The sequence below is a fragment of the Siphateles boraxobius genome, unplaced genomic scaffold, assembly GCF_051911475.1.
Source record: "Siphateles boraxobius isolate OS27281-9 unplaced genomic scaffold, OSU_SipBor_1 6, whole genome shotgun sequence".
Classification (NCBI taxonomy): domain Eukaryota; kingdom Metazoa; phylum Chordata; class Actinopteri; order Cypriniformes; family Leuciscidae; genus Siphateles; species Siphateles boraxobius.
In genome coordinates, this window is record NW_027509186.1 from 3,925,358 (window position 1) to 3,952,449 (window position 27,092).

The 27,092-nt window shown below is 45.8% G+C and overlaps 1 protein-coding gene and 7 non-coding genes across 10 annotated transcripts in view; all 8 read right to left on the bottom strand.

The window, feature by feature from the left end:
• Nucleotides 1-3,247: 3,247 nt before the first annotated feature.
• Nucleotides 3,248-3,320, bottom strand: trnav-aac (transfer RNA valine (anticodon AAC)). Its single transcript has one exon. It is a non-coding gene; the product is annotated as a tRNA-Val (tRNA).
• A 1,583-nt stretch (nt 3,321-4,903) lies between these two features.
• Nucleotides 4,904-4,976, bottom strand: trnav-aac (transfer RNA valine (anticodon AAC)). Its single transcript has one exon. It is a non-coding gene; the product is annotated as a tRNA-Val (tRNA).
• A 2,243-nt stretch (nt 4,977-7,219) lies between these two features.
• On the bottom strand, nt 7,220-7,292 carry trnav-aac (transfer RNA valine (anticodon AAC)). Its single transcript has one exon. It is a non-coding gene; the product is annotated as a tRNA-Val (tRNA).
• A 1,583-nt stretch (nt 7,293-8,875) lies between these two features.
• Nucleotides 8,876-8,948, bottom strand: trnav-aac (transfer RNA valine (anticodon AAC)). The gene has a single exon. It is a non-coding gene; the product is annotated as a tRNA-Val (tRNA).
• A 3,854-nt stretch (nt 8,949-12,802) lies between these two features.
• Nucleotides 12,803-12,875, bottom strand: trnav-cac (transfer RNA valine (anticodon CAC)). Its single transcript has one exon. It is a non-coding gene; the product is annotated as a tRNA-Val (tRNA).
• Nucleotides 12,876-12,998: 123 nt separating this feature from the next.
• trnav-aac (transfer RNA valine (anticodon AAC)) lies at nt 12,999-13,071 on the bottom strand. Its single transcript has one exon. It is a non-coding gene; the product is annotated as a tRNA-Val (tRNA).
• Nucleotides 13,072-14,601: 1,530 nt separating this feature from the next.
• trnav-cac (transfer RNA valine (anticodon CAC)) lies at nt 14,602-14,674 on the bottom strand. Its single transcript has one exon. It is a non-coding gene; the product is annotated as a tRNA-Val (tRNA).
• Nucleotides 14,675-25,092: 10,418 nt separating this feature from the next.
• The window catches only part of LOC143715757 (FGGY carbohydrate kinase domain-containing protein-like), a 44,066-nt gene continuing 42,066 nt past the window's right edge, over nt 25,093-27,092 (bottom strand). For all 3 annotated transcript variants that reach the window (XM_077207491.1, XM_077207489.1, XM_077207490.1), the window contains 2 exons: nt 25,529-25,590; nt 25,093-25,402 (listed from right to left, as the gene is read on the bottom strand). In XM_077207491.1, coding sequence (XP_077063606.1) covers nt 25,361-25,402; nt 25,529-25,590 — 104 coding nt within the window. In that variant the 3' untranslated portion in view covers nt 25,093-25,360. The remainder of the gene's footprint in view (nt 25,403-25,528; nt 25,591-27,092) is intronic.

The window sequence follows — 27,092 nt, forward strand, 5'->3', positions numbered from 1 at the left end:
CATTACTAGAATAAATAACAAAATACATAGAATAAAATAATAAATAACGATTAGTCATTTAATGTAGTCAAGACAATCAAATACATATCATGTACATTCAGTGTTTTAATATGTTTTTAATTTCCTCCCTGTGCTTTTCCTTGCAGCTCTGCCGCAACCTCCATCAACATCAGCTCCTGTGTGTAGGCCTTCTTCACAGGGTGAAGGCTTTATACCACCTCAAGCAGCACAATCAGCACCTCCACCTGCACCAATGCCGTCTGCACTGACTGAAACCCCTGTTCCCAGCTACTTGAACAAAAAAAGTAAAGACAGTTAAACACACGAGCATTAAATGTGTTATACACGCATATATATATATGCATTTATTTCCTTTGCTTTGTGTTCCGTGCAGTTCTGACACAGCTTTCACCACTATCACATGCAGTCTCTAGTTCTCCCAATCCACCAGCTCCTGTGTGTAGACGTTCTTCACAGACTGATGGCTCTGTACCACCTCCTGCAGCACAATCAGCACCTACAGCTCCTGCATCAATGACGTCTGCACAGACGGAAGCACCTGTTACTAGCTACTTGCAAGATATTAGCCACTGGAACTGCTCTCTTCATCAAAGAATTTGGATGAAAACAGAGATGGAGTCCATGGGGCTCTGGCCAGGATCACACCCAGTAAGACACCTAATGAATATGGTCTCCTTGTGGCGCTATCCACCTCAGCCTGAGCTTATAGAGACAAACATGGGCCTTCCGTCACCAAAGTACTTCCAGCTCCATCCCTTTTTCATTTGGAAACCTGAGCACAGTATAAATGAAAGGCTTAGAAACAACTACATCCTGCCCTGTCTCTACAGCTGTCCAAATCCTCATGTTGTGTCCTCAGGTGTGGGAAGACCCCGAGTGATCCTTGGCACTAGTGGGCAATATTACATCCTTGCTTCACGTCTGTGCTGTAAGGCATGTAAAAAATACTGGTTCGCTGATAAACCTCAGTGGGTGGACATGCTACCACAGCGATTCAGAAACATCTTGCCAACCTTCCTCACCCATAAGAAGGCAATCTGTAAAACTGTGATGGATGAACTGAGGCGCTCTGGAAAATCCCCTAATGACATGGCCAACCAGCTGTCTGAGGTGCTTCGCCTTAAGTTTGAAAGAGCCCACCTGGCATACCTTCTCATTGTGCAGAACGTCAGGGATGCTGAAGCAGGGCTGTATGGCCAGGAAACCATCACAGGAGCATTGAGGAAGGATGACACACCTGCTTCGTTTGGGGGTTACGAAGATACTGATGGGTGGCATGGGGTGTCTGTGTCTGCACATTATCTGGTGGAGTGCCTGCTTCAGGAATATCACCGGCAAGAGGCAGCTCTCACTCAGCTCCTTCAAGGAACTTTTGGACAGGTGTTCAGATCAGATCACACACGCAAAGATGCTAAAAAAGTGACCCTCTCATCTGGCACAATGTCATCCTACGCTGTGATGAACGAGAACTGGATGATCCTGTCCTGGGTGATGCTGCAGTCTGAGAGTGAGCAATCCTTGACGTCAATGTACTGTGGGATGGCCAATCGCTACAGTGCTGCTGGCATATAGGGGTGGTGATGTCGCAGTGGATAATACACATGCCTTTGGTGTGAGAGACCGGGGTTCGAATCCACTGCGCGACACCAATGTGTCCCTGAGCAAGACACTTAACACCTAGTTGCTCCAGAGGCGTGCGAAATATAGCAATTGTAAGTCGCTTTGGATAAAAGCGTCAGATAAATCTTGTTCTATAACCAAGATGGCGCCGCAGATGGCTGCCTCGGTGTGGAGCTTTCCATACCCAAGGCCAAGTACCAGTGGGTGGACAGGTAAGAATAATCACATCTCATCACACATCACATCAAGATGTGTAAGCAAAGGTAATGAATACATTAAAATGTATTTCCCTTTTATGTACTTAGGGACTGCTGTGCTGCTTTCAGAGTGATGGACCCAGGACAGTATGAGCACCAGCAGTGGGAAGCTTGGAGGACCACTGAAGCTACTGTGGCAGAGGTTACATCAGGAAACCTCAAGAATGTAAATGCCGCTTGCCAGAAGTACAATGAGGACATGGTGGTTAAACTAGACTTGTTTAACTGTATGCGGCGATTCACCAGGGAATGTGTTTCGGAGCACCATCCTCTGTATAGCTCGTTCTCCCAGTTCCTCTCTTCTGCCTTCTCTGTAGTAGATCAGAGTGACCTGGAGAAACTGAGGAACGCATACAAGTTCTGTGGAACTGAGCCTGCTAATCCCACAAAGCAGCACATCAGAGCGCACTGCAGGACAAAAGTGCCACATCCTAGAGAGCTGGTCCAAAGAGTGGAAGAAGTACTTCACCATTTCCATCTTGCAAAGGATCCCAACAACATCTTCCTTTTTAAACCCTCAATGCTAAAATTGTGGTGGATTCAGCGTATCCACATCCTTAGAGGCTGCCTGAGTGACCCTGAGGTGGAGGAAGGAATCCTCTACAGACATGGTGGAACGCTACAACTGAATCATGTCAAGGGTGAAGGAGCTGCTATGGCCATCTGGATCCCTGTCAGAGGCACTTCACAGCAAGAGGGGTTTCATTTCCACCAGGCTCAGTGGGTAACGGGTAATCGCGTCTCTCCTGAGCTGTTCCAGGCGCAGGGTATGACTGGTGTCGCACGCTGGAATTATCAGCGGCTGGTGGACCTGAAACAGCCTGGGCTTGTCTTACCTGGAGTGTTTGACCCTGTTTTGATGTTGGAGTTAAACAGGGCATCTATAAGAGTGACTGGGCAACCCAAATATCCAGCCTTCCACATCTCCAGCTGGGACACAATAGAGAGGTTTGGCCTACAATATGTGGAGCCAGGCTGTCGACCTGTGCCTCTTGACTTTGACAAACACAAAAGCAGGAAGACAGACCTAGAGATGCAAGAAGCGTCTTCATCTGGCACTCAGTTCTCATTTCCATCTCAGGTAAGCCTTTAAAGTTCTTTGATAACAGACTTTTTATTAAAAAACAAGTACTTTATAATTCTCGCTCGCATATTACACTAATTTTGCTGAATTTCAGAAATGCTTAGAGGATTCCTCTTCTGCTGAGACCGCTCTTGCTGCTGAACCAGAGGCCACCCCCCAGACTTTCATTTTTCAATGTTTTTCTACTCCGAGTGCTGTGACAGTGAAGGAAAAAACATCTGAGGAGTTTCTTTTAGATGCAGGTAATTATATTATTCTGTTATACTGTTTCTGCTCGGTTTCGAACCAAGGACCTTTCGCGTGTTAGGCGAATGTGATGACCACTACACTACAGAAACCTATTGTTGAGACGGTTGTGCTTTTTAGAAGATGGCTCCTTCCCATAATCTGCCCTGCAAGCAGTGTGACAGTCTGTAAATTTCACAAACAACAGAACAGAGGTCATTCGGCACACACCTAGTGTCATTGGGCATGGCAGTCTGCCTACAGCTCCTTGGTACGATGGCCTTCACCTGTCTTAAAAGTAAGGGTTTTGTAGCGAATTGCAGCATTTATATTTAACATGCCTCCACTTGTTTCCACCCAATTTTGAACTGAGGACCTTTTGCATGTAAAGCGAACGTGATAACCACTACACTACGGAAACTTGGTTTGGATCTCATTCCCACCTCTTCTAGCGAAGCGACTTTTCGCGTGTGAGGCGAACGTGATAACCACTACACTACAAACACGTCTTCAGGTTGCAGACATAAATCTTTAGGTGCACGCTTATTAAAAAGCATATAAAGGAAATGAGCGGTGCACCCACTTAGCGTGGCAAACAGTTTAAATTTTCTGTCAGAATCCAACCACTGTTTCGAACCAAGGACCTTTCGCGTGTTAGGCGAACGTGATGACCACTACACTACAGAAACCTATTGATGGTTTATGTGCTTTTTAGAAAATGCCTCCTTCCCATAATCTGCTCTGCAAGCAGTGTGACAGTTTATAAATTCCACAAACAACAGAACAGAGGTTATTCGGCATGGCAATCTCCCTACAGCTCCTTGGTACGATGGCCTCCACCTGTCTCAAAAGTAAGGGTTTTGTAGCGAATTGCAGCATTTATATTTAACATGCCTCCACTTGTTTCCACCCAGTTTTGAACTGAGGACCTGTCGCGTGTAAAGCGAACGTGATATCATGGCATGTGCTTTTTAGAAGATGGCTCCTTCCCATAATCTGCTCTGCAAGCAGTGTGACAATCTGTGAATTCCACAAACAACAGAACAGATGTCATTCGGCATGGCAGTCTGCCTACAGCTCCTTGGTACGATGGCCTTCACCTGTCTCAAAAGCATGGGTTTTGTAGCGAATTGGAGCAGTAAATTTAAAATGCCTCCACTTGTTTTCCGCCCAGTTTTGAACTGAGGACCTTTCGCGTGTAAAGCAAACGTCATAACCACTACATTATGGAAACTTGATTTGGACGTCAGTCCCACCGCTTCTAGGGTACGCTTGTTCAAAAGCGACTGAAACTATAGACTGCCCAGTGTTTTTAACATGGCAAAAAGCTGCTAATTTTGTTGGCAGACTGAACATCTTATATTACTGTACAGGAAACCTCAATGGTCATTTGTTTTATTTTTGTCCTTTTCTAAGAGATTAAACCACAAACATCCCTGCAAGTGTACTGACCTGCTCAACAGAAAATCGCATACGAAATTTTTGCAAAAACCACCCACAGTTTCCGCCCAGTTTCGAATTGGGGACCTTTCGCGTGTGAGGCGAACGTGATAACCACTACACTACTGAAACACGTCTTCAGGTTGCAGACATAAATCTTTAGGTGCACGCTTATTAAAAAGCATATAAAGGAAATGATCGCTGCACCCACCTAGCGTGGCAAACAGTTTTTCATTTTCTGTCAGAATCCAACCACTGTTTCTGCTCGGTTTCGAACCGAGGACCTTTCTCGTGTTAGGCGAACGTGATGACCACTACACTACAGAAACCTATTGATGAGGCACATGTGCTTTTCAGAAGATGGCTCCTCCCCATTTGGTGGTTCTAGATCGGTTCCAAATAAGTGTTTCAGCAAAACGGTTCGAAGGAAACGCCCGATCGGCCCGAAACTGACGTATGCGTCCCGTCACGGGCCCCTGGGACGGGTTCTAGAGTTCCGCGTCCCTCTGACATTTTTTCGCGCTAATTGGCCACCAACAGCCCCATGGAATAAGTTGCACGTGGGACGTCAAATAAACAGGGGCCAAAAGGGGTCGAAAGGTCGCAGCGGCCCCAAATTCGGCACGGCGGTAGTCCGGGGGCCCCCGGTTCTAGATCACGGGTTTGGTGGTTCTAGATCGGTTCTAAGTATGTGTTTCAGCAAAACGGTTAGAAGGAAACGCCCGATCGGCCCGAAACTGACGTATGCGTCCCGTCACGGGCCCCTGGGACGGGTTCTAGAGTTCCGCGTCCCTCTGACCTTTTTTCGCGCTATTTGGCCACCAACAGCCCCATGGAATAAGTTGCACGTGGGACGTCAAAAAAACAGGGGCCAAAAGGGGTCGAAAGGTCGCAGCGACCCCAAACTCGACGCGGTGGGTGTTCGGGGTGTTCAGTGGATAATACACATGCCTTTGGTGTGAGAGACCGGGGTTCGAATCCACTGCGAGACACCAATGTGTCCCTGAGCAAGACACTTAACCCCTAGTTGCTCCAGAGGCGTGCGAAATATAGCAATTGTAAGTCGCTTTGGATAAAAGCGTCAGATAAATCTTGTTCTATAACCAAGATGGCGCCGCAGATGGCTGCCTCGGTGTGGAGCTTTCCATACCCAAGGCCAAGTACCAGTGGGTGGACAGGTAAGAATAATCACATCTCATCACACATCACATCAAGATGTGTAAGCAAAGGTAATGAATACATTAAAATGTATTTCCCTTTTATGTACTTAGGGACTGCTGTGCTGCTTTCAGAGTGATGGACCCAGGACAGTATGAGCACCAGCAGTGGGAAGCTTGGAGGACCACTGAAGCTACTGTGGCAGAGGTTACATCAGGAAACCTCAAGAATGTAAATGCCGCTTGCCAGAAGTACAATGAGGACATGGTGGTTAAACTAGACTTGTTTAACTGTATGCGGCGATTCACCAGGGAATGTGTTTCGGAGCACCATCCTCTGTATAGCTCGTTCTGCCAGTTCCTCTCTTCTGCCTTCTCTGTAGTAGATCAGAGTGACCTGGAGAAACTGAGGAACGCATACAAGTTCTGTGGAACTGAGCCTGCTAATCCCACAAAGCAGCACATCAGAGCGCACTGCAGGACAAAAGTGCCACATCCTAGAGAGCTGGTCCAAAGAGTGGAAGAAGTACTTCACCATTTCCATCTTGCAAAGGATCCCAACAACATCTTCCTTTTTAAACCCTCAATGCTAAAATTGTGGTGGATTCAGCGTATCCACATCCTTAGAGGCTGCCTGAGTGACCCTGAGGTGGAGGAAGGAATCCTCTACAGACATGGTGGAACGCTACAACTGAATCATGTCAAGGGTGAAGGAGCTGCTATGGCCATCTGGATCCCTGTCAGAGGCACTTCACAGCAAGAGGGGTTTCATTTCCACCAGGCTCAGTGGGTAACGGATAATCGCGTCTCTCCTGAGCTGTTCCAGGCGCAGGGTATGACTGGTGTCGCACGCTGGAATTATCAGCGGCTGGTGGACCTGAAGCAGCCTGGGCTTGTCTTACCTGGAGTGTTTGACCCTGTTTTGATGTTGGAGTTAAACAGGGCATCTATAAGAGTGACTGGGCAACCCAAATATCCAGCCTTCCACATCTCCAGCTGGGACACAATAGAGAGGTTTGGCCTACAATATGTGGAGCCAGGCTGTCGACCTGTGCCTCTTGACTTTGACAAACACAAAAGCAGGAAGACAGACCTAGGGATGCAAGAAGCGTCTTCATCTGGCACTCAGTTCTCATTTCCATCTCAGGTAAGCCTTTAAAGTTCTTTGATAACAGACTTTTTATTAAAAAACAAGTACTTTATAATTCTCGCTCGCATATTACACTAATTTTGCTGAATTTCAGAAATGCTTAGAGGATTCCTCTTCTGCTGAGACCGCTCTTGCTGCTGAACCAGAGGCCACCCCCCAGACTTTCATTTTTCAATGTTTTTCTACTCCGAGTGCTGTGACAGTGAAGGAAAAAACATCTGAGGAGTTTCTTTTAGATGCAGGTAATTATATTATTCTGTTATACTGTTTCTGCTCGGTTTCGAACCAAGGACCTTTCGCGTGTTAGGCGAATGTGGTGACCACTACACTACAGAAACCTATTGTTGAGACGGTTGTGCTTTTTAGAAGATGGCTCCTTCCCATAATCTGCCCTGCAAGCAGTGTGACAGTCTGTAAATTTCACAAACAACAGAACAGAGGTCATTCGGCACACACCTAGTGTCATTGGGCATGGCAGTCTGCCTACAGCTCCTTGGTACGATGGCCTTCACCTGTCTTAAAAGTAAGGGTTTTGTAGCGAATTGCAGCATTTATATTTAACATGCCTCCACTTGTTTCCACCCAATTTTGAACTGAGGACCTTTTGCATGTAAAGCGAACGTGATAACCACTACACTACGGAAACTTGGTTTGGATCTCATTCCCACCTCTTCTAGCGAAGCGACTTTTCGCGTGTGAGGCGAACGTGATAACCACTACACTACAAACACGTCTTCAGGTTGCAGACATAAATCTTTAGGTGCACGCTTATTAAAAAGCATATAAAGGAAATGAGCGGTGCACCCACTTAGCGTGGCAAACGGTTTAAATTTTCTGTCAGAATCCAACCACTGTTTCGAACCAAGGACCTTTCGCGTGTTAGGCGAACGTGATGACCACTACACTACAGAAACCTATTGATGGTTTATGTGCTTTTTAGAAAATGCCTCCTTCCCATAATCTGCTCTGCAAGCAGTGTGACAGTTTATAAATTCCACAAACAACAGAACAGAGGTTATTCGGCATGGCAATCTCCCTACAGCTCCTTGGTACGATGGCCTCCACCTGTCTCAAAAGTAAGGGTTTTGTAGCGAATTGCAGCATTTATATTTAACATGCCTCCACTTGTTTCCACCCAGTTTTGAACTGAGGACCTGTCGCGTGTAAAGCGAACGTGATATCATGGCATGTGCTTTTTAGAAGATGGCTCCTTCCCATAATCTGCTCTGCAAGCAGTGTGACAGTCTGTGAATTCCACAAACAACAGAACAGATGTCATTCGGCATGGCAGTCTGCCTACAGCTCCTTGGTACGATGGCCTTCACCTGTCTCAAAAGCATGGGTTTTGTAGCGAATTGGAGCAGTAAATTTAAAATGCCTCCACTTGTTTTCCGCCCAGTTTTGAACTGAGGACCTTTCGCGTGTAAAGCAAACGTCATAACCACTACATTATGGAAACTTGATTTGGACGTCAGTCCCACCGCTTCTAGGGTACGCTTGTTCAAAAGCGACTGAAACTATAGACTGCCCAGTGTTTTTAACATGGCAAAAAGCTGCTAATTTTGTTGGCAGACTGAACATCTTATATTACTGTACAGGAAACCTCAATGGTCATTTGTTTTATTTTTGTCCTTTTCTAAGAGATTAAACCACCAACATCCCTGCAAGTGTACTGACCTGCTCAACAGAAAATCGCATACGAAATTTTTGCAAAAACCACCCACAGTTTCCGCCCAGTTTCGAATTGGGGACCTTTCGCGTGTGAGGCGAACGTGATAACCACTACACTACTGAAACACGTCTTCAGGTTGCAGACATAAATCTTTAGGTGCACGCTTATTAAAAAGCATATAAAGGAAATGATCGCTGCACCCACCTAGCGTGGCAAACAGTTTTTCATTTTCTGTCAGAATCCAACCACTGTTTCTGCTCGGTTTCGAACCGAGGACCTTTCTCGTGTTAGGCGAACGTGATGACCACTACACTACAGAAACCTATTGATGAGGCACATGTGCTTTTCAGAAGATGGCTCCTCCCCATTTGGTGGTTCTAGATCGGTTCCAAATATGTGTTTCAGCAAAACGGTTCGAAGGAAACGCCCGATCGGCCCGAAACTGACGTATGCGTCCCGTCACGGGCCCCTGGGACGGGTTCTAGAGTTCCGCGTCCCTCTGACATTTTTTCGCGCTAATTGGCCACCAACAGCCCCATGGAATAAGTTGCACGTGGGACGTCAAATAAACAGGGGCCAAAAGGGGTCGAAAGGTCGCAGCGGCCCCAAATTCGGCACGGCGGTAGTCCGGGGGCCCCCGGTTCTAGATCACGGGTTTGGTGGTTCTAGATCGGTTCTAAGTATGTGTTTCAGCAAAACGGTTAGAAGGAAACGCCCGATCGGCCCGAAACTGACGTATGCGTCCCGTCACGGGCCCCTGGGACGGGTTCTAGAGTTCCGCGTCCCTCTGACCTTTTTTCGCGCTATTTGGCCACCAACAGCCCCATGGAATAAGTTGCACGTGGGACGTCAAAAAAACAGGGGCCAAAAGGGGTCGAAAGGTCGCAGCGGCCCCAAACTCGACGCGGTGGGTGTTCGGGGGCCCCCGGTTCTAGATCCCGGGTTTGGTGGTTCTAGATCGGTTCCGAGTGTGTTTTCAGTTTAACCCTTCAAGAGGGAATTCCAGTCTATGAGCTGACTATGAGTGCAAGTGGCCTTTGAAGAGAAACTTGAACAAATGTGGAAAAAAAATTAGCCCTGAGTTCTAGAGACTCGTCCTCCTGATATGTCGTTCGGGGGCCCGGCACGCAGTGTTTTGGGCCCGTGGGACCTCCGGGGGCCGAACAGGGGCCACTGACACGTGTGACTTATCCCATTCATTTTCACAGGTGTTTGGTGGACGTGTGACAGAAAGGTCCGATCGGCCCGAAACTGACGTATGCGTCCCGTCACGGGCCCCTGGGACGGGTTCTAGAGTTCCGCGTCCCTTTGACCTTTTTTCGCGCTAATTGGCCACCAACAGCCCCATGGAATAAGTTGCACGTGGGACGTCAAATAAACAGGGGCCAAAAGGGGTCGAAAGGTCGCAGTGGCCCCAAATTCGGCACGGCGGTAGTCCGGGGGCCCCCGGTTCTAGATCACGGGTTTGGTGGTTCTAGATCGGTTCTAAGTATGTGTTTCAGCAAAACGGTTCGAAGGAAACGCCCGATCGGCCCGAAACTGACATATGCGTCCCTTCACGGGCCCCGGGGACGGGTTCTAGAGTTCCGTGCCCAAAGCTGCTCGTTTGGCCGAAAAAAGCCCCCCTTGACCTGGAAGCGCCTGTGAAGTTTAAACTGAATAAGTTGCACGTGGGAGGGCGGAAATACAGGGGTCGAAAGGTCGCACCGCCTCCAAATTCGCCGCCCTGGTAGTCGAGGGGCCCCCGGTTCTAGATCGCGGATCGCAGGGTTCTAGATCGGTTCCATGTGTATCATTTTTTTGTGCAAAAATCTCCTCACTTTTGGTCCTACTGAGCATATGTCTTTCTGTGTGTGCAAGAGGGCTGCCATTAATTGGACCATGTGCTCGGTGAAGGGTGGACAGAAAGGTCCGATCGGCCCGAAACTGACGTATGCGTCTCGTCACGGGCCCCTGGGACGGGTTCTAGAGTTCCGCGTCCCTCTGAACTTTTTTCACGCTAATTGGCCACCAACAGCCCCATGGAATAAGTTGCACGTGGGACGTCAAAAAAACAGGGGCCAAAAGGGGTCGAAAGGTCGCAGCGGCCCCAAATTCGGCACGGCGGTGGTCCGGGGGCCCCCGGTTCTAGATCACGGGTTTGGTGGTTCTAGATCGGTTCCAAGTATGTGTTTCAGCCAAACGCTTTGAAGGAAACGCCCGATCGGCCCGAAACCGACAAGCGGGTCTCGTCACGGGCCCCGGGGACGGGTTCTAGAGTTCCGCGTCCCTCTGACCTTTTTTCGCGCTAATTGGCCACCAACAGCCCCATTGAATAAGTTGCACGTGGGACGTCAAATAAACAGTCGCCCTAATGGGTCAAAAGGTCGCAGGACCTCGAGATTGGTCAAGGACGACCACCACGGGCCCCCGAAACGGGCCCCAGAGTATCGTGGCTCTAGATGCTTCCTGAGCCTAGTAGGCCGTCTAATCCTAACTGCTGAATTAACCCTTGCAGACACATGCTCCCATAGAGATCAATGGGAGACAGAGAGGTGCATAAAAAATAGCTAAAAATAAACTTGGCATGTCTCGACCTAGCCCGCTCTGTCTGTCGCAGAGGGCCACGTGACGCAACTTAGTGTAGAGTTTGGGGCCCCCCGGACCCCCGGGGGCCGCGCGGGAGCCACTGACACGTGCAACTTATCCCATTCATTTTCATAGGCGCTTGGTGACATCCCCACGCAACGGTCCCAATAGCCCCGAATGGCTCCGATTTGAAATCTGTGGCCCCTCAGGGTCCCCTCAGACGGTCCGCAAAGACTGGGGTCCGTAGTACCCCGTTAAGTGCGTTACAGTCAAAAACAGCATCCCATCTGTAACCTATTTGACGGGTGCCCTAAATGCTGTCCGTGGACAGTCCATTTTTTAGGCTAATTATGCATAATTATTAGCTTTAATGTACATCAGTGTGTTGTATTGTGTCCCCTGTGTGGTGTATAGTAGGTTTCATCTCATAAAACCACTGTAATTATGAAATATGACCTGTTAATGCATTGACCACGGACAGCCTATTTGGACCCCGTCAAATAAGTTGCAGGTGGGACTTCACCACATGTGATGAAATCGCCTAATCATTACGGGGATTCACCCGCTGAAAATGTCTAAGTTAAAAACAGCATCCCACCTGTAGCTTATTCGACAGGGTCCAAATAGGCTGTTCATGGACAGTCCATATTTAGGCTAATTATGCATAATTAATAGCTTTAATGTACATCAGTGTGCTGTAGTGTGTCCCCAGTGTGGTTTACAGTAGGTTTGACCACATAAAACCATTGTAATTATGAGATATGACCTATTAATGCATTGACCACGGACAGCCTATTTGGACCCCGTCAAATAAGTTACAGATGGGCCCTTACTTTGCCCACCTGTAACTTATTTGACAGGGTCCAAATAGGCTGTCTGTGGACAGTCCATTTTTAGGCTACAGTGGGCCCTTAATTTGCCCACCTGTAACTTATTTGACAGGGTCCAAATAGGCTGTTCGTGGACAGTCCATTTTTAGGCTAATTATGCATAATTGATAGCTTTGATGTACATCAGTGTGTTGTATTGTGGCCCCTGTCTAGTGTACATTAGTTTTTACCTAATAAAACCATTGTAATTATGGTTTTAATTACAATGGTTTTTATGGTTTTAATTACAATGGCCGACGGCGCCGGGAACCGACCTTAGTTGGAGGTCCACTAACCTCCAACCACGGACTACCTTTTAAGCTGTCCGCGGACCCCTTCCCTAACCCGGTGGCCTAAAGGGCGTAATGGTTTTGTAGCGAATTGCATCATTTATATTTAACATGCCTCCACTTGTTTCCACCCAGTTTTGAACTGAGGACCTGTCGCGTGTAAAGCGAACGTGATAACCACTACACTACGGAAACTTGATTTGGACGCCAGTCCCACCTCTTCTAGGGTACGCTTGTTCAAAAGCGACTGAAACTATAGACTGCCCAGTGTTTTAAACATGGCAAAAAGCTGCTAATTTTGTTGGTCGACCAAACATTTTTTATTACTGTACAGGAAACCTCAACGGTCATTTGTTTTATTTTTGACAGAAAATGTGCCTGCATCCCTGCAAGTGTACTGACCTGCTCAACAGAAAATCGTGTATGAAATTTTTGCAAAAACCACCCACAGTTTCCGCCCAGTTTTGAACTGGGGACCTTTCGCGTGTGAGGCGAACGTGATAACCACTACACTACGGAAACACGTCTTCAAGTTGCAGATATAAATCTTTAGGTGCACGCTTATTAAAAAGCATATAAAGGAAATGATCGCTGCACCCACCTAGAGTGGCAAACAGTTTAAATTTTCTGTCAGAATCCAACCACTGTTTCTGCTCGGTTTCGAACCGAGGACCTTTCGCGTGTTAGGCGAACGTGATGAACACTACACTACAGAAACCTACTGATGGAGAATGTGCTTTTTAGATAAAACCATTGTAATTATGAAATATGACCTATTAATGCATTGACCACGGACAGCCTATTCGGACCCCGTCAAAAAAGTTACAGGTGGGCCCTTACTTTGCCCACTTGTAACTTATTTGACAGAGTCCCTGTAAGCTGTCCATGGACATGCCATTTTAAGTCTAATAATGCATAGTTCTTCTGATGGGACACATAGGCCATTGGTGGCCACACAGGCGGTCAGTGGGATGAATAGGCCGTTCGTGGTCACATAGGTGCACAGTGGGATGAATAGGCTGTTCGTGGTCACACAGGCGGTTAGGGGGATGAATAGGCTGTCCGTGGTCACGGGGCGGGGCCACGGGCCGTCACTTAGATTGGCCGTGGACAGACGGGCCGTTCGTGGTCAAACAGGCCGTCAGTGGGACGAATAGGCTGTCCGTGGTCACTGGGCGGGGCCACGGGCCGTCACTTAGATTGGCCGTGGACGGACGGGCCGTTCGTGGATACATAGGCTGTCGGTGGGACGAATAGGCTGTCCGTTGTCACTGGGCGGTCGGTGGGATGAATAGGCCGTTCGTGGTCACATAGGTGGTCGGTGGGATGAATAGGCTGTTCGTGGTCACACAGGCGGTTAGGGGGACGAATAGGCTGTTCGTGTCAGTGGGCGGGGCCAGGGGCCGTCACCCGGGTTGGCCGTGGGTGAAAAGGCCGTTCGTGGTCACACAGGCGGTCAGTGGGACGAATAGGCTGTTCGTGTCAGTGGGCATGGCCAGGGGGCTGTTCGCAGGTCACAGGTGGGACGGACGGGCGCTCCGTGGTCGGTAGGTGCGGTCAGGGAATTTCGCGAAAGGGCGTTCAGGGCGATGCGCATGCGCTCCGTGGACGCCCGCCCGCAACCTTTTCGGCGCGCGTCGAATCGACTGAGGGCGGTCGGCGAGTCACCCCCTGTGGCCGACGGCCGTATCGCGAGCGAGGGGGCCAGATTTCGTCGGGCTCCCGCGGGGCCCCCCCCGGCGGCCCGGCGCCGTCGGCCGGTTCCCGAAAAATCACCTAGGGGGCGTCGCGCAGGGGTCCACTAACCTCCTACCACGGACTACCTTTTAAGCTGTCCGCGGACCCCTTCCCTAACCTGGTGGCCTAAAGGGCGTAAGGGTTTTGTAGCGAATTGCATCATTTATATTTAACATGCCTCCACTTGTTTCCACCCAGTTTTGAACTGAGGACCTGTCGCGTGTAAAGCGAACGTGATAACCACTACACTACGGAAACTTGATTTGGACGTCAGTCCCACCTCTTCTAGGATACGCTTGTTCAAAAGCGACTGAAACTATAGACTGCCCAGTGTTTTAAACATGGCAAAAAGCTGCTAATTTTGTTGGCAGACCAAACATTTTTTATTACTGTACAGGAAACCTCAACGGTCATTTGTTTTATTTTGACAGAAAATGTGCCTGCATCCCTGCAAGTGTACTGACCTGCTCAACAGAAAATCGCATATGAAATTTTTGCAAAAACCACCCACAGTTTCCACCCAGTTTCGAACTGGGGACCTTTCGCGTGTGAGGCGAATGTGATAACCACTACACCACGGAAACACGTCTTCAGGTGGCAGACATAAATCTTTAGGTGCACGCTTATAAAAAAGCACATAAAGGAAATGATCGCTGCACCCACCTAGAGTGGCAAACAGTTTACATTTTCTGTCGGAATCCAACCACTGTATCTGCTCGGTTTCGAACCGAGGACCTTTCACGTGTTAGGCAAACGTGATGACCACTACACTACAGAAACCTATTGATGAGGCGCATGTGCTTTTTAGAAGATGGCTCTGTTCCCATAATCTGCTCTGCAAGCAGTGTGACAGGTTGTAAATTCCACAAACAACAGAACAGAGGTCATTCGGCATGGCAGTCTGCCTACAGCTCCTTGGTACGATGATAAAAAATCTGATAAAAAATCACAAAGCCCATAATAAGAGCAACAAAAGAGATGAGAAACGGGGAAAAGAACAAGAGGTATTACATTTATTTAAAGAAAAGGGAGCACAATTGATAAAAGAACTTAGAAAGAGAGTAGGGAAAAAAGAAAGCATAATAGAGACCCCAACCCCATATGCACCATCCTATGACTTGACTGGTAAACAGCTCCCACTAGTGACTGGAACAGTGGCTATAAAAGGCAAAGTGAATTTTGAAAATGAGAAGGAAGAAGAAATAAAGGTGAATCAGGACTGTAGAGGAGCAGACATGAGTGACCCTCTAATTTTATCAAGATGGGATGCTGTGAGCCGTGAGGGGAGTCAGGGAAGTGCCTTAGACCTCAAACACCTGATTGACGCTCATGGAAGCCCTGCATTGTCTAACCCGTATTTCCATGCAAGTCAAGCTTTGCAGGAACTCAGAGGAAAGACGGGGAAGAAGGTGGAGGTTGACAGACAACGAGCCAGACTTGACCGGGAAGAAATAGAACGAGATATACGGATAACTAAAGAACAGATCGACCAAGAAGTTGAAGCCATGCGAAGACTCCTAAGAGACTCCATAGAAAGGGACCAACAGAGACTTCGGGAACATCAAAGACGAAGATCTAATTCAGCCAGCCCACACAGGGAATACAAGCACGTGTCTGGAACCCTCCTTTTAGAAGAAGCACCCCCAAGCGAACCACACTGGAGGAGAGGAGACAATTTGAGAGAGATACCAGCACGCAAACTGAGTCCATATAAAGATGAAGAGGAACAACTGGAAGAAGATCCCTTACAATGCCCCATCGTGATCAAAGGACATCAAGGACAGTACGTGCCATGGGCAGGACAAGATCTGGAGGGACTGATAGCCCGCCTCCCTGACCTACATGAAGGGGCTGGCAAATGGATCAGACTGCTGGAAGAAGAGACAATGGGAAAGATACTAGCCATTGGAGATGTCAAGGCCCTGCTGGCAAAGAGCGTTGGAGGTGCAAAGACTAATGAAATCCTTAAAGCCTCTGGACTTGGAGCTGCAGTCAATTCGACCAGGATGGATGCCACACCATTGGACAGGCATAGAGCTGCACTATGGCGGGCTCTTCGAGAACATTATCAAACTCAGATGTATCCGAAGATGCTGAAAGGGGAACCAATAGGAGATGAGGAAAATCCAGTCACCTATGTTCAAAGACAGTCAAGAAAGTGGAAGCAAGAGCTGGAGAGATACCCTGAACGGGATCCAGTAATAACAGCACTGTTCAGATCCTCCATAATTGACGCCATGCCTCCCTCTGTAAAAGCCAAGCTGGAGGATGTGGTCGGGTTGGCCTCAAAGACATCAAAGGAGTTCAGTGACCATGTGGCTCACGCAGTGGAACAGTACAGGAAGAATAAACTAAAGCTGAAGAATCAAGAAAGAGATTTTCAAAGAAAATTGACTCAGCTACAACTGGATGAACTGATTAACAAGAAGAAGAAAGTACAGGCTGCAGTAAAGGAAGTTGAAGATCAGTCTGCAGTGATGGCTGCTGTGAACATACCAAGTCAAGCGCCACAAGTCATACAGCAAGCTCCAGTCAACATGGGTCAGAATGTGCCAGTCAACGTGGGAAAACCCATAACAACCGAATGCACCTATCGTGATCTATCTTCCTGAACAACAAGACAACAGAAACAGAGCAATGTCAGCACCAGGAAGGGGAAGAGGAAGAGGAAGAGGAAGGACATACAGCAACCAACAGAGGAACATGGATAAACCTGGACACACCAAGAGAAATTGCCCAGTGAACCCATGGCCACAAGATGAGATGCAAGGCCAGATGCAACAACCTTGGCAGCAGAGATCCTTGAATCAGCAACACCAAGTATCAGGGCCAGTCAACCCATGGCGTGGCCCAGACCAAGGTTACTAGGGGTGCCCAGAGAATCCTACGGGGAGGAGTCAGCTGCCAATGCTGACCAAGAACCTATGCTGCGGGTTAAAATAGAGGACAAGATAATACCCATTATGCTTGACACAGGGGCAACATTCACATGGTTGAGCCAAAATTATGCCTCTCACCTACCCAGGTCTGGAAAATACGTCAACACAGTGGGATTTTCGGGACTGACACAGCTAATTCCAATGACAGCCCCTGTCAGCATAAAAGTCAAAGACTCTGAAATAAAGATTCCAATACTAGTGTCTGACCAAACGCCAGTCAACTTGTTGGGTAGGGATGCTATATGCAAATTGAACTTACAGATATGGTGCTCTCCTGAAGGGATATATATATAAAAAATACAGGTATAAAACAGATGTTAGTAATGGGTGGAGCTGAGCAACAAGAACAATAGACAAAAATATTTTGGATAGGGAATATAGATTGGGTAGTAGGGGACACACTTGAAAAATGGGGAAGATACAGTATATAAAAGAGCAACTTCAGAAACCAGTTTCCCCAGAAACCGAATTCCATTGTACAATGAGATATGATCCCCTTAGAGATCCAAAAATGGAAAAAGAGTGGTTAGGAGGAACTAAAGGACAGACTGTGTGTCTGACTTCAAATTACATAATTGTAGGACCAGAGGGAGCAGCGTTACAAATTGAACACTGTGAATTCACTAATACTTGGTTTAGAGTAGATGATTCAGTACCACATGTTACATTATTTATAAATGAGGGGAGTCAAGCACAAGATCTAGGCCCAATGATGTTAAAGGTAGAAGGAAAGCTTTGGTAAGCCACTGATAACCCTTTCATTTTTCAAACAAAATATATGACATATCTCAAAATCATCTGCACAACCAAAATGGTAGGGATTCCAAAATTGATAGTTGAGACAGTAGAGAAAAGCGAACTGAAGTCTAGAATGGACGAACTTATCTCAGAGATGGCGATTTACCACAACAAATCCAGCTAATTTTGTCCCGCTGGAGGGGGAAGGAACACCTAGTGAGTGTGTTTCTGTCTCTCTAGCTTTTACTCGTCTGAGACCAGATTTGGAATCAACACCAATTGTTGATCCAGACGTAGATTATTTTGTGGATGGCTCATGTTTTAGAGACCACTTAGGTAACCATGCTGGCTTTGCTGTTGTACAAAAAGATGGAGACAATTTTACCCCTGTGATAAGTCAACATTGTGAGCAACCTTGCTCAGCACAATTGGCTAAACTAAAAGCACTTACTGAAGCTTGCATATTGGCTAAAAACAAAGCAGCCAACATTTATACTGATTCTGCATATTTTACCCCTGTGATAAGTCAACATTGTGAGCAACCTTGCTCAGCACAATTGGCTAAACTAAAAGCACTAACTGAAGCTTGCATATTGGCTAAAAACAAAGCAGCCAACATTTATTCTGATTCTGCATATGCCCACGGCGTATGTCACTTATTTGGTGCGATGTGGAAGCAAAGAGGATTTAAAAAGAGTGATGGAACCCCAATTCAACATGGAGACCAAATTACTAAATTGATTACAGCTATGATGTTTCCTACAAAATTGGCCATAATTAAATGCCAGGCCCATAAGAAAGAAAATGACTTTGTCATCAAAGGCAACATTGCAGCTGATATGCATGGAAAACAAGCCTCTGGATGCCAATTAGCTGTAATGGCACCCTAAGTCCTGATCCAGCCTCTCCCCACAGTAGAAAGTATTGCCCAAATGCAGTCCAGAGCAACACCACCTGAAATATATTTATGGCAGCAAAGGGGGGCGACAAGAGATGCAAACAACATATGGAGATCACATGAAGGCCACATGATAGCCCCCACCCCATTGTAAGAGTAAAAAGATACATGTTGGTTATCATAGACAGGTTACAGCCAAGAGGGATACCACATGAGTTTAAAGCTAGAGACAAGGCAGCAGCAGGACTTGAATCAATATTTGTATGGATAACGCCAAATACGAATATGGAATGGATTAATTACATATATTACAATCAGCATATATTATAATACAGATCAAGCACTTGTTGCCTTAGGTCACCAACTTAAATACACTAGCAGAATGACATGGCAAAACATACAAGCCCTGAACTGGTTACTGGCAGAAAAAGGATGTCTAAGTATGTCTCATGTTTGGATCTGATTGTTGTACCTTCATCCCAAATAACACAGTCCCAGATGGATCATTTACTAAGGCTGTGAAGAAGTTGAAGGCCCTAAGACAAGAGGTTTCTGCGAATACGGAGAGAGACAGAAATTTGGGATACTGGTTTGATTCCATATTTGGATCATGGAAAGAATGGCTTATTGAAGTGAAAGTTGACACGTGATGGCCAAGTATGGTAAACCATACTTGGAATTTTACCCCTGCATTTAACCCATCCAAGTAAGTGCACACACATTAGGAGCAGAGTAGTGAGTAGTGAACACACACACACTGCAAACGTGAATACACACACCCGGAGCAGCAGGCAGCCTTGAGTGGCACCCGGGGTGCGATTGGGGGTTAGGTGCCTTGCTCAAGGACACCTCAGTCATATTCCTGCCGGTACTGGAATCGAACCAGCAACCTTTGGGGCAGTCCAACTCTGTTACCATTAGGCCATGACTGCCCCTTATTAAGGTGGGAATAATAATAGCAGTGACTATTGGTGTTTTCTTTTTGCTGTTCTGCTGTGTTGTGCCTTTTCTCAGATCCATGCTGGCTAGTGCAGCTGCAAAACAAATGATCAATGTGTCAGTGAAACCATCAGGCATTGACATTGGATGCACCAACTCAGGAGTATATCCAATTGGCCCAGGCTTGGACGAACTGGATGACTTCCTTTGAGAGGTTGGATGAAGAAGCAAGGAATAAGGGTACCTTATTACTTTTGATTTTGATAATATTTTTACTCTGTTTTTGACAAGATAGGGAGATAGCCCCACTGTGTATTTTGATTCGGGGATAAAACTAGTTAGAACAATTAGAGCATGGGTAGAGTAGGAAGTTAGTTAGAGTGTTACTATTTACACTTTAAATATATTCCTGTAACAAGTCAAGAAATTTAGAACTTACATGCATTAGACCATTGGAACATGTATATAGTTATAAGTGCAAAAGAGGAATTATTTGCAAGCGCGGTCATCGTCTGTTGAAGAAACACGAGCTGACTCAACTGGTGGTTTAAAAACCCGCTGTCTGCTCTAACACCAGATAGCGCCCCTGGCTGGACTGGGGCACCTCTGGCAACGATGGAGCAACCCAGATAGCACTCCAGGCCACCGGAAGCGCCTGCTCAGTTCCTCTGGCAACGTGGGACAGCTGCTGGAATTCATGTTCATACACTGTGATTGTGTTATTGAATGTTTGATAACCTGAAGTAATGCATCCCCTTAAACTGATGATGTGATAGGAAGGTGAGATATTTTACTCCACTCTAGCCAATTGGGGGTGGAGATGTTTGGTCTTACTATTCCTCCAGGGTGTACCCTTATGATGAAGGTTTATTGATAAAGTTGGATGGTCAAGATCGGCCATTTTTGATAGGTAATAAAGAAAGAGATCTATTCATGAGGACACACCCTGGGTAAGAACGGTTTGAAGGTGGGACTAGAGAGAGTCCCAAAGGGGGGATGTGTTGGGGAATTTCATTTGTCTCATACATGGGTCTGAATATAAAATGCTGTAATGCTGGAGAAAACCAGGCCTAATGATATGAGATGAACAGAAAACTAGGCCTGAGGGGAGGAGATGAACAGAAAACTAGGCCAAAAGGCAGTTTATAGGTAAGGACAGGAGAAGAAACTGGGTGAAAGGGCATGGAAAAGTACCTGAAAATCATGTATAAAGCCATTTTTAAAAGATACGCATGCGCAAAGAAGGTTGCCTCAATTAAAAAATAAAATAACGATGCAGGTGTTTTTAATCATGGTGACAGGTCAAGGAGGAGCAAGTAGAAAAAGATAACTGTATGAGTGCTAATTGGACACTTAACGATAAGAAAAAGGTATAAGACCTGAGCACTGGGCCCTTGTGAAGTCAGATGAGTGGCCGTCATCTAGTGATGGGCAGATCGAGGCTTCGTGAAGCAATGAAACAGTCGAAGCAAATGTGCCATTTTGTTTCGAGGCTTCGAATCAATCCGAAACCCGTCTCCACGGTGACACCTAGTGGTCACTTGCAGGTGTTGATCTGAAACAACCTTTACAAAGAGCTAATAAAAAAATGTGTTGGTTTTTTTTTTTTATTATTGTATTTTTGTAATATATGAAGCTTGTAACCTGTAGTCTCTTCACATTGCATAATGTGATTTTGGTCATGAAAAATGAATATTAATAAAAATAAATCAAGCCACAATGTCTCCCTTTCTTATAGATTTTTATTCAAAAATATTAATTTCTCTGCTGTTGAAGGACTCAGCCTACTTCTTTTTTTACAGATAATTTCTCCAGCCTTTGAAAAAATTCTCTCACAAGGGACACTTGTTGCTGGCATACAAAGATATTTTTTAGCTAGGACATTCAAATGAGGAAAGATTACTGCTCTCTCTTTCCAGTAAGGTAGAGGATCATGAGTTCTGGGCAAAAACGCATCGCTGAGGTATTTTTTCACTTCCACTGTGGCATCAGCTGTAGGATTGTGTATCATCTGGGTCTCACGGATACGATTGTCAAAATGTTCCCATAAACTGTCTTGTGTTTCAACTGGTGTTGATGATGATGGGCCTGATGTTGACATTTGTGGTTCTGAATTAAAAGAAAACGGCAATTAGTAACAAATCATAAACTGACAACACATATGAAGTATAAATTTCATGAATCACATTACATAAGATAACATAGACTGAAACTCACCAGGAGTTGTGTTTGAACGCATCAGTGAAGCACACTCCAGTGTGATGTGCTTTTCAGCATCCAGGGCTTTGGCAGGATTTCCAAAAGCCACATTTTTAAACCTTGGGTCCAGCAGTGTAGCCAGTGCCAAGGCTCTAAAAGCCTCGTACCCTCCACATCTGGAGTGCAGACCTTCTTGTAGATGTGAGCCTATGAGCCAACACAAGAGAAAACCATATTAATTAAAATAATGACAACAATATGAGAGTTATGGCCAATTACACGTATGGTCATAGTGTCCTACCTAATTGTACAGTTGATTCCTGCGTTGCATTTCCTTTTTTCTGTGCAAGCTTGTGCTGCAACATCCTGTACAATGGTATGAGCTTTGAAGCAGACACTCTCTGTTCCTCTGACATCTCTGTTGTTGCTAGTTTGAATGGTTGAAGAAGTGTCAATGACTGTTGAATAATGTCATACTCAAGACTTGTCAGGGGAGCAGTATCACTGTTTAAATTGGCAAGTGCAGCACCCACTGGCTCACGTTGCTCATACAAGCGTTGTAGCATGTCGAATGTGTTGTTCCATCTCGTTTCAACCTCCTGTATCATTTTCAGACTTGGTCTGCCCATCAAGCTCTGCATCTCCACAAGCTTGTCCTTTGCTTTGCAGCTGGATCTGAACAACCCCACTATCTTTCTGGCTTTCTGGCGAATTTCATTGATGACTGGGGTTTGATCCAGGGCCTTTTTCACTATCAAATTCAAATTATGAGCAAAACATGGGACATGGCGAAGGTTGAGTAGCTGGGCACTTAGGATCATGTTGGATGCATTGTCAGTCACCATGCAGTGAACTTTGGAGGTTATTCCCCACTCAGCCATTAGCAAGGCTTTAGCCTCCATGAGATGCTGGGCTGTGTGGGTTTGGTAAAACCTCCTTACACCCAGTAAAACAGTTGCCATTGTTGCCTCTGGTGTTATGTAATGGCATGTTACACCAAGATATCCATCCATATTAATGGAAGACCACATGTCAGCCGTAAGGCTAACAAATTCCCCCTTTTGTAGGTCCTCCATTGTCTTCTCCTTGGTTGTGTTGTACCTTTCGCTGACCATTGTTTTAAGCACCTTCCGGGATGGGAGGACATTCACAAAGGCCCTGAAACCCTCATCCTCCACGATGGTGAAGGGCTGCAGATCCTTCACCACCATGTTCAGAAGAGCCTCATCCAATTCCCTCTGTCTGCCTTTTAAAAGAGAAGATAAAACATACTTTCAGACAAATATATTGGAAAAATAGTAGCCTACCGTGAAAGTAGTCTACTGGTTCATTTGGAAACCTTCCTAAACAAAGTTATGTTATGAATATTAATGCTCAGTGTGCAGAGAAAGATAAAGTGCATTATAGAAATACAACAATTACAAAAAAACAAAATGATTTCTTGGCTGTAGATTGGGTACTCATATGTAGACATATAAAATGTTTATTCACAAAGTATAATATTATATTGACAACATTTGTTTTTAAAGTGATTGGCAGTTGTGATTGGGATGTTAGGCATGTCTTAGTCCATGGCCTTTCTAAACAATGGCCCAACACTTAGTTATTATATTTCACTTATAATTAGCCTATATTTCAAACAATGCATACCTTGCTTAGATGGCCCAGCAGTGTCAGTAGCAGGCCAAAAGTGTTCTATACTGAGAAAAATCTTTATCTTCCTACTTACGGTCTGAGTCTAGAAATATGCAGCATCGCTGGTGAAGAAAGCTTTAAAGTCACTGTTTCACTACTGTGCACTGCTGAAAGTATCTTATACTGAGAAGAATCCTTACCTTCCTACTTACTGTCTGAGTCTAGAAGTATGCAGCATGGCTGATGAAGTAAGCTTTTAAACCACCGTCTCCCACTACTGTGCACTGACGAAAGTTTCTTGTACTGAGAAGAATTCTTACCTTCCTACTTACCGTCTGAGTCTAGAAGTATGCAGCATTGCTGGTGAAGTAAGCTTTTAAATCACTGCACTTGCGTGCGCCGAGGACTGAAGCACCTTTTAGACAGGACGCGGAACGCTGCGCTGCGTTTTGAAACCTATTAATTTCAAGGACTTCCAAAGATACATAACAGCTACAAATATATGCACTATGCAAGCACTATATACATGATTCACCCTATTATACTTTATCGACACAAATTGATAAGTCAAACAGCAAACTGCCATCCCCAAATAGTCTATAGATACATAGTCTGTCTTTGACTTGAACAAGGGTTAAATTACTCGTCAGGCTACAGAATACCATAATTCCTCCGTTCTATTTGGCCTAAGAAATCGAGAGTCACGCAGACCTATAACAACCCAGCCACAACATAATTGGGAATAACATGCCTTACCTTAACAAGAAATGGATTTCAAGGACTTCGCGCGCAGATCAATGGCCTCCACAGTTTATATTTTTTAACATGAGTTAACATGTAGCCTACTAACCATGATTGGAATTTGCACCGCAGCGCCACCACACCTTGATGCTCATGAATAGCATGTACAGTTATCTTTATTGAAGTGAATTAGGTTTAAATCACCATCATACATGCATGAATGAATGATATTTTGCTATTTTAGACATAATTCTCCACGATGATCACATTACACAAAACTGAAATTGCACGTAAAAATGAAACAGTCAATATTTTTTGAGACCCCCCCAAAATTTCATGAATCACGTTTTCAGGGGAGCCCATGTCTTATTAAGGGGAGCCGAGCTCCCCCTAGCTCCCCCGTAGTTCGCACCCTGGTCGAAACGTTAGTCATTCTATACTAATAAAAATATTAAAACGTTCTGTGCTCCGGTCCTGCTCCTTGGTCCTAGCTAGACCTTGGGTCCTTTTCCTCAGATTTTTGTGTCCTTTTCTGTGAGCACTAACTAGGCTGAAGCGCAAGTGACTCCTTTCTACTAGAGCAGGGCTGTTCAATCGTTTAGATGCCTCAGATCCCCATATATGATCATTCTCCTGCGAGGAACCCTATCCTAAAGTTAAAAAGACAACACACAACCCCTCTCACACACACACACACACACACACACACACACACACACACACACACACACACACACACACACACACACACACACACACACACACACACACACACACACACACACACACACACACACACACACACACATACACACACACACACACACACTCTCACACACACACACACACAAACACACACACGCACACACACACACACACACACACACAAAAGAATAAATATTGCAAAAGTATATATTTTTAAAAGCCTTTTATTGCTCTGAAATGCATATTACAACACTGATTCTAGTTATGGTCGAACACTTGTTTATAAAGTGGTTTCATCTGGTGATATTTTCCTCACTCCTGCTCATTTGTGTAAAAGGCTGAACACTTATAATGTTAAGATGAATACAAATCTAGTGTTTTTGGTCATTTGAAGCAGACTCTTCTAGTGTTTAATCTGGCCGTCTGTGTGTCAAACTCCATCATCCTCCATCAGCGCCACACACTCCTTCTGATGATCATAAAGACGTAGAAACACAGCGTACTTCCTTCTGTAAAAGCTTTACACACAGAGACCAATAATCATTCATTACTCATGCAGGAGACATGAATCCTGATCTATGACTGTATTAAATCTCTGCTATGTGGATTAATGCTTTATTATGAGAAACATCATTGGATGGCACCTTTCTAGAGCAGGGTTTGGTCTGACGACATGCCCGATTCTGCTCATCTTCATCATTGCTTCCTGAGAAGAGAGACAAGAAGTTTGGTGCATGAATTTACACGGAGAATACACGGTATAAAAATAAATGCAAATTAATTAATGTAATGCGGAACTACTGTTACATAGGCGGGTTCTTTAGGGACACATAATCTGTAGCCCCGCGCCTTAGGCAGTTTTTTGTCAGGTCGACGACTGTCCAGTGAGTGAGTCACAGACAGCAGCACTAAGGACGAGTATGGCGAGTGGTGGCGACCCACAAGAGTTAGGCCTGTTTTATACTTCTGCGTCAAATCGGCGGCGTACCCCCGCAGACCCCTCTGCGATGCCACGAACCCCTCTCCGACCCCTCCGCTCTGATTGGTCAGATGCACCACGATGCAACGCAACCTGACGCAGAACCATAAAACGGCCATGACACCGTAGGAGTGACGGCGTAGCTACGCCGTGGAGTTGACGCAGAAGCATAATGAGGCCTTTAGAGGACCCGCCGGCCTCTTTAAAGGGGGGGGTGAAACACTCAGTTTCAGTCAATCTCATGTTAATCTTGAGTCCCTATAGAGTAGTATTGCATCCTTCATATCTCCAAAAAGTCTTTAGTTTTATTATATTTATAAAAGAAAGATAGGCTGTACCGAGTCTTTCCGGAAAAAACTGAGCGGGTGTGGGCGGAGCTAAATAATCACGAGCGCGCAAAGCATTTGTGTTGAGAGCGTCTGGAAGCTGTGACATCCCAAAACAAACCATGGCTAACAATCAGATTCAGCCATACATTTTTGATCCCGAATCAGATCCCGTGAGATGGGCAGTGAAATGGGGGAAAAACGCAAGGTCTCGAGAGTTTTTTAAAAGTAGAAATTATTTGAACTTGGTGTTTTTAGAACACCGTGTCATGCGCGAGTTTTACAACATTTGTGTGTGTTTACTCGTGGTTTATGAGGACATGATTTGGTTTTACAATAAACAACAAGACACCTACAGTGGCCAGCTAAACAAATGTATTTAAACACACACACACACACACACACACACACACACACACACACACACACACACACACACACACACACACACACACACCATACATCGCATGCTCCATAGATACATTAACTATACGTGATCATGTTGTTTACTTGCTGCGCTTACACGCCGATAGTTCACAACACACGACATTTGAAGCAGTTTTACTCACCGCCTGCGGTTCCAACGCACGACCGTGAACCTTTATCAAGACTGCTCCATCCTTAAGCATTAGACGATCTGCAAAAGCCGAGCACAGCGCTTTGATGGGCATACTGCCTTCACTCTCTCGCTCTAGGCTACAGGTGCGCGCGCGCCCTTCCGGGAGAAGTGCCTTTAGGACCCGTATAAGGAAATTCCGGCGCATCTGACGTCACACACGCCCATACTCGAAAAAAACTTTCTTAAACTTAAGAGTATTTGTGGCACAGAAATACTCCATCAAACCTACAACTTAATTTTTGAAACTTTGTCCATGTTTGGCATGGGAATCCAACTCTTTAACA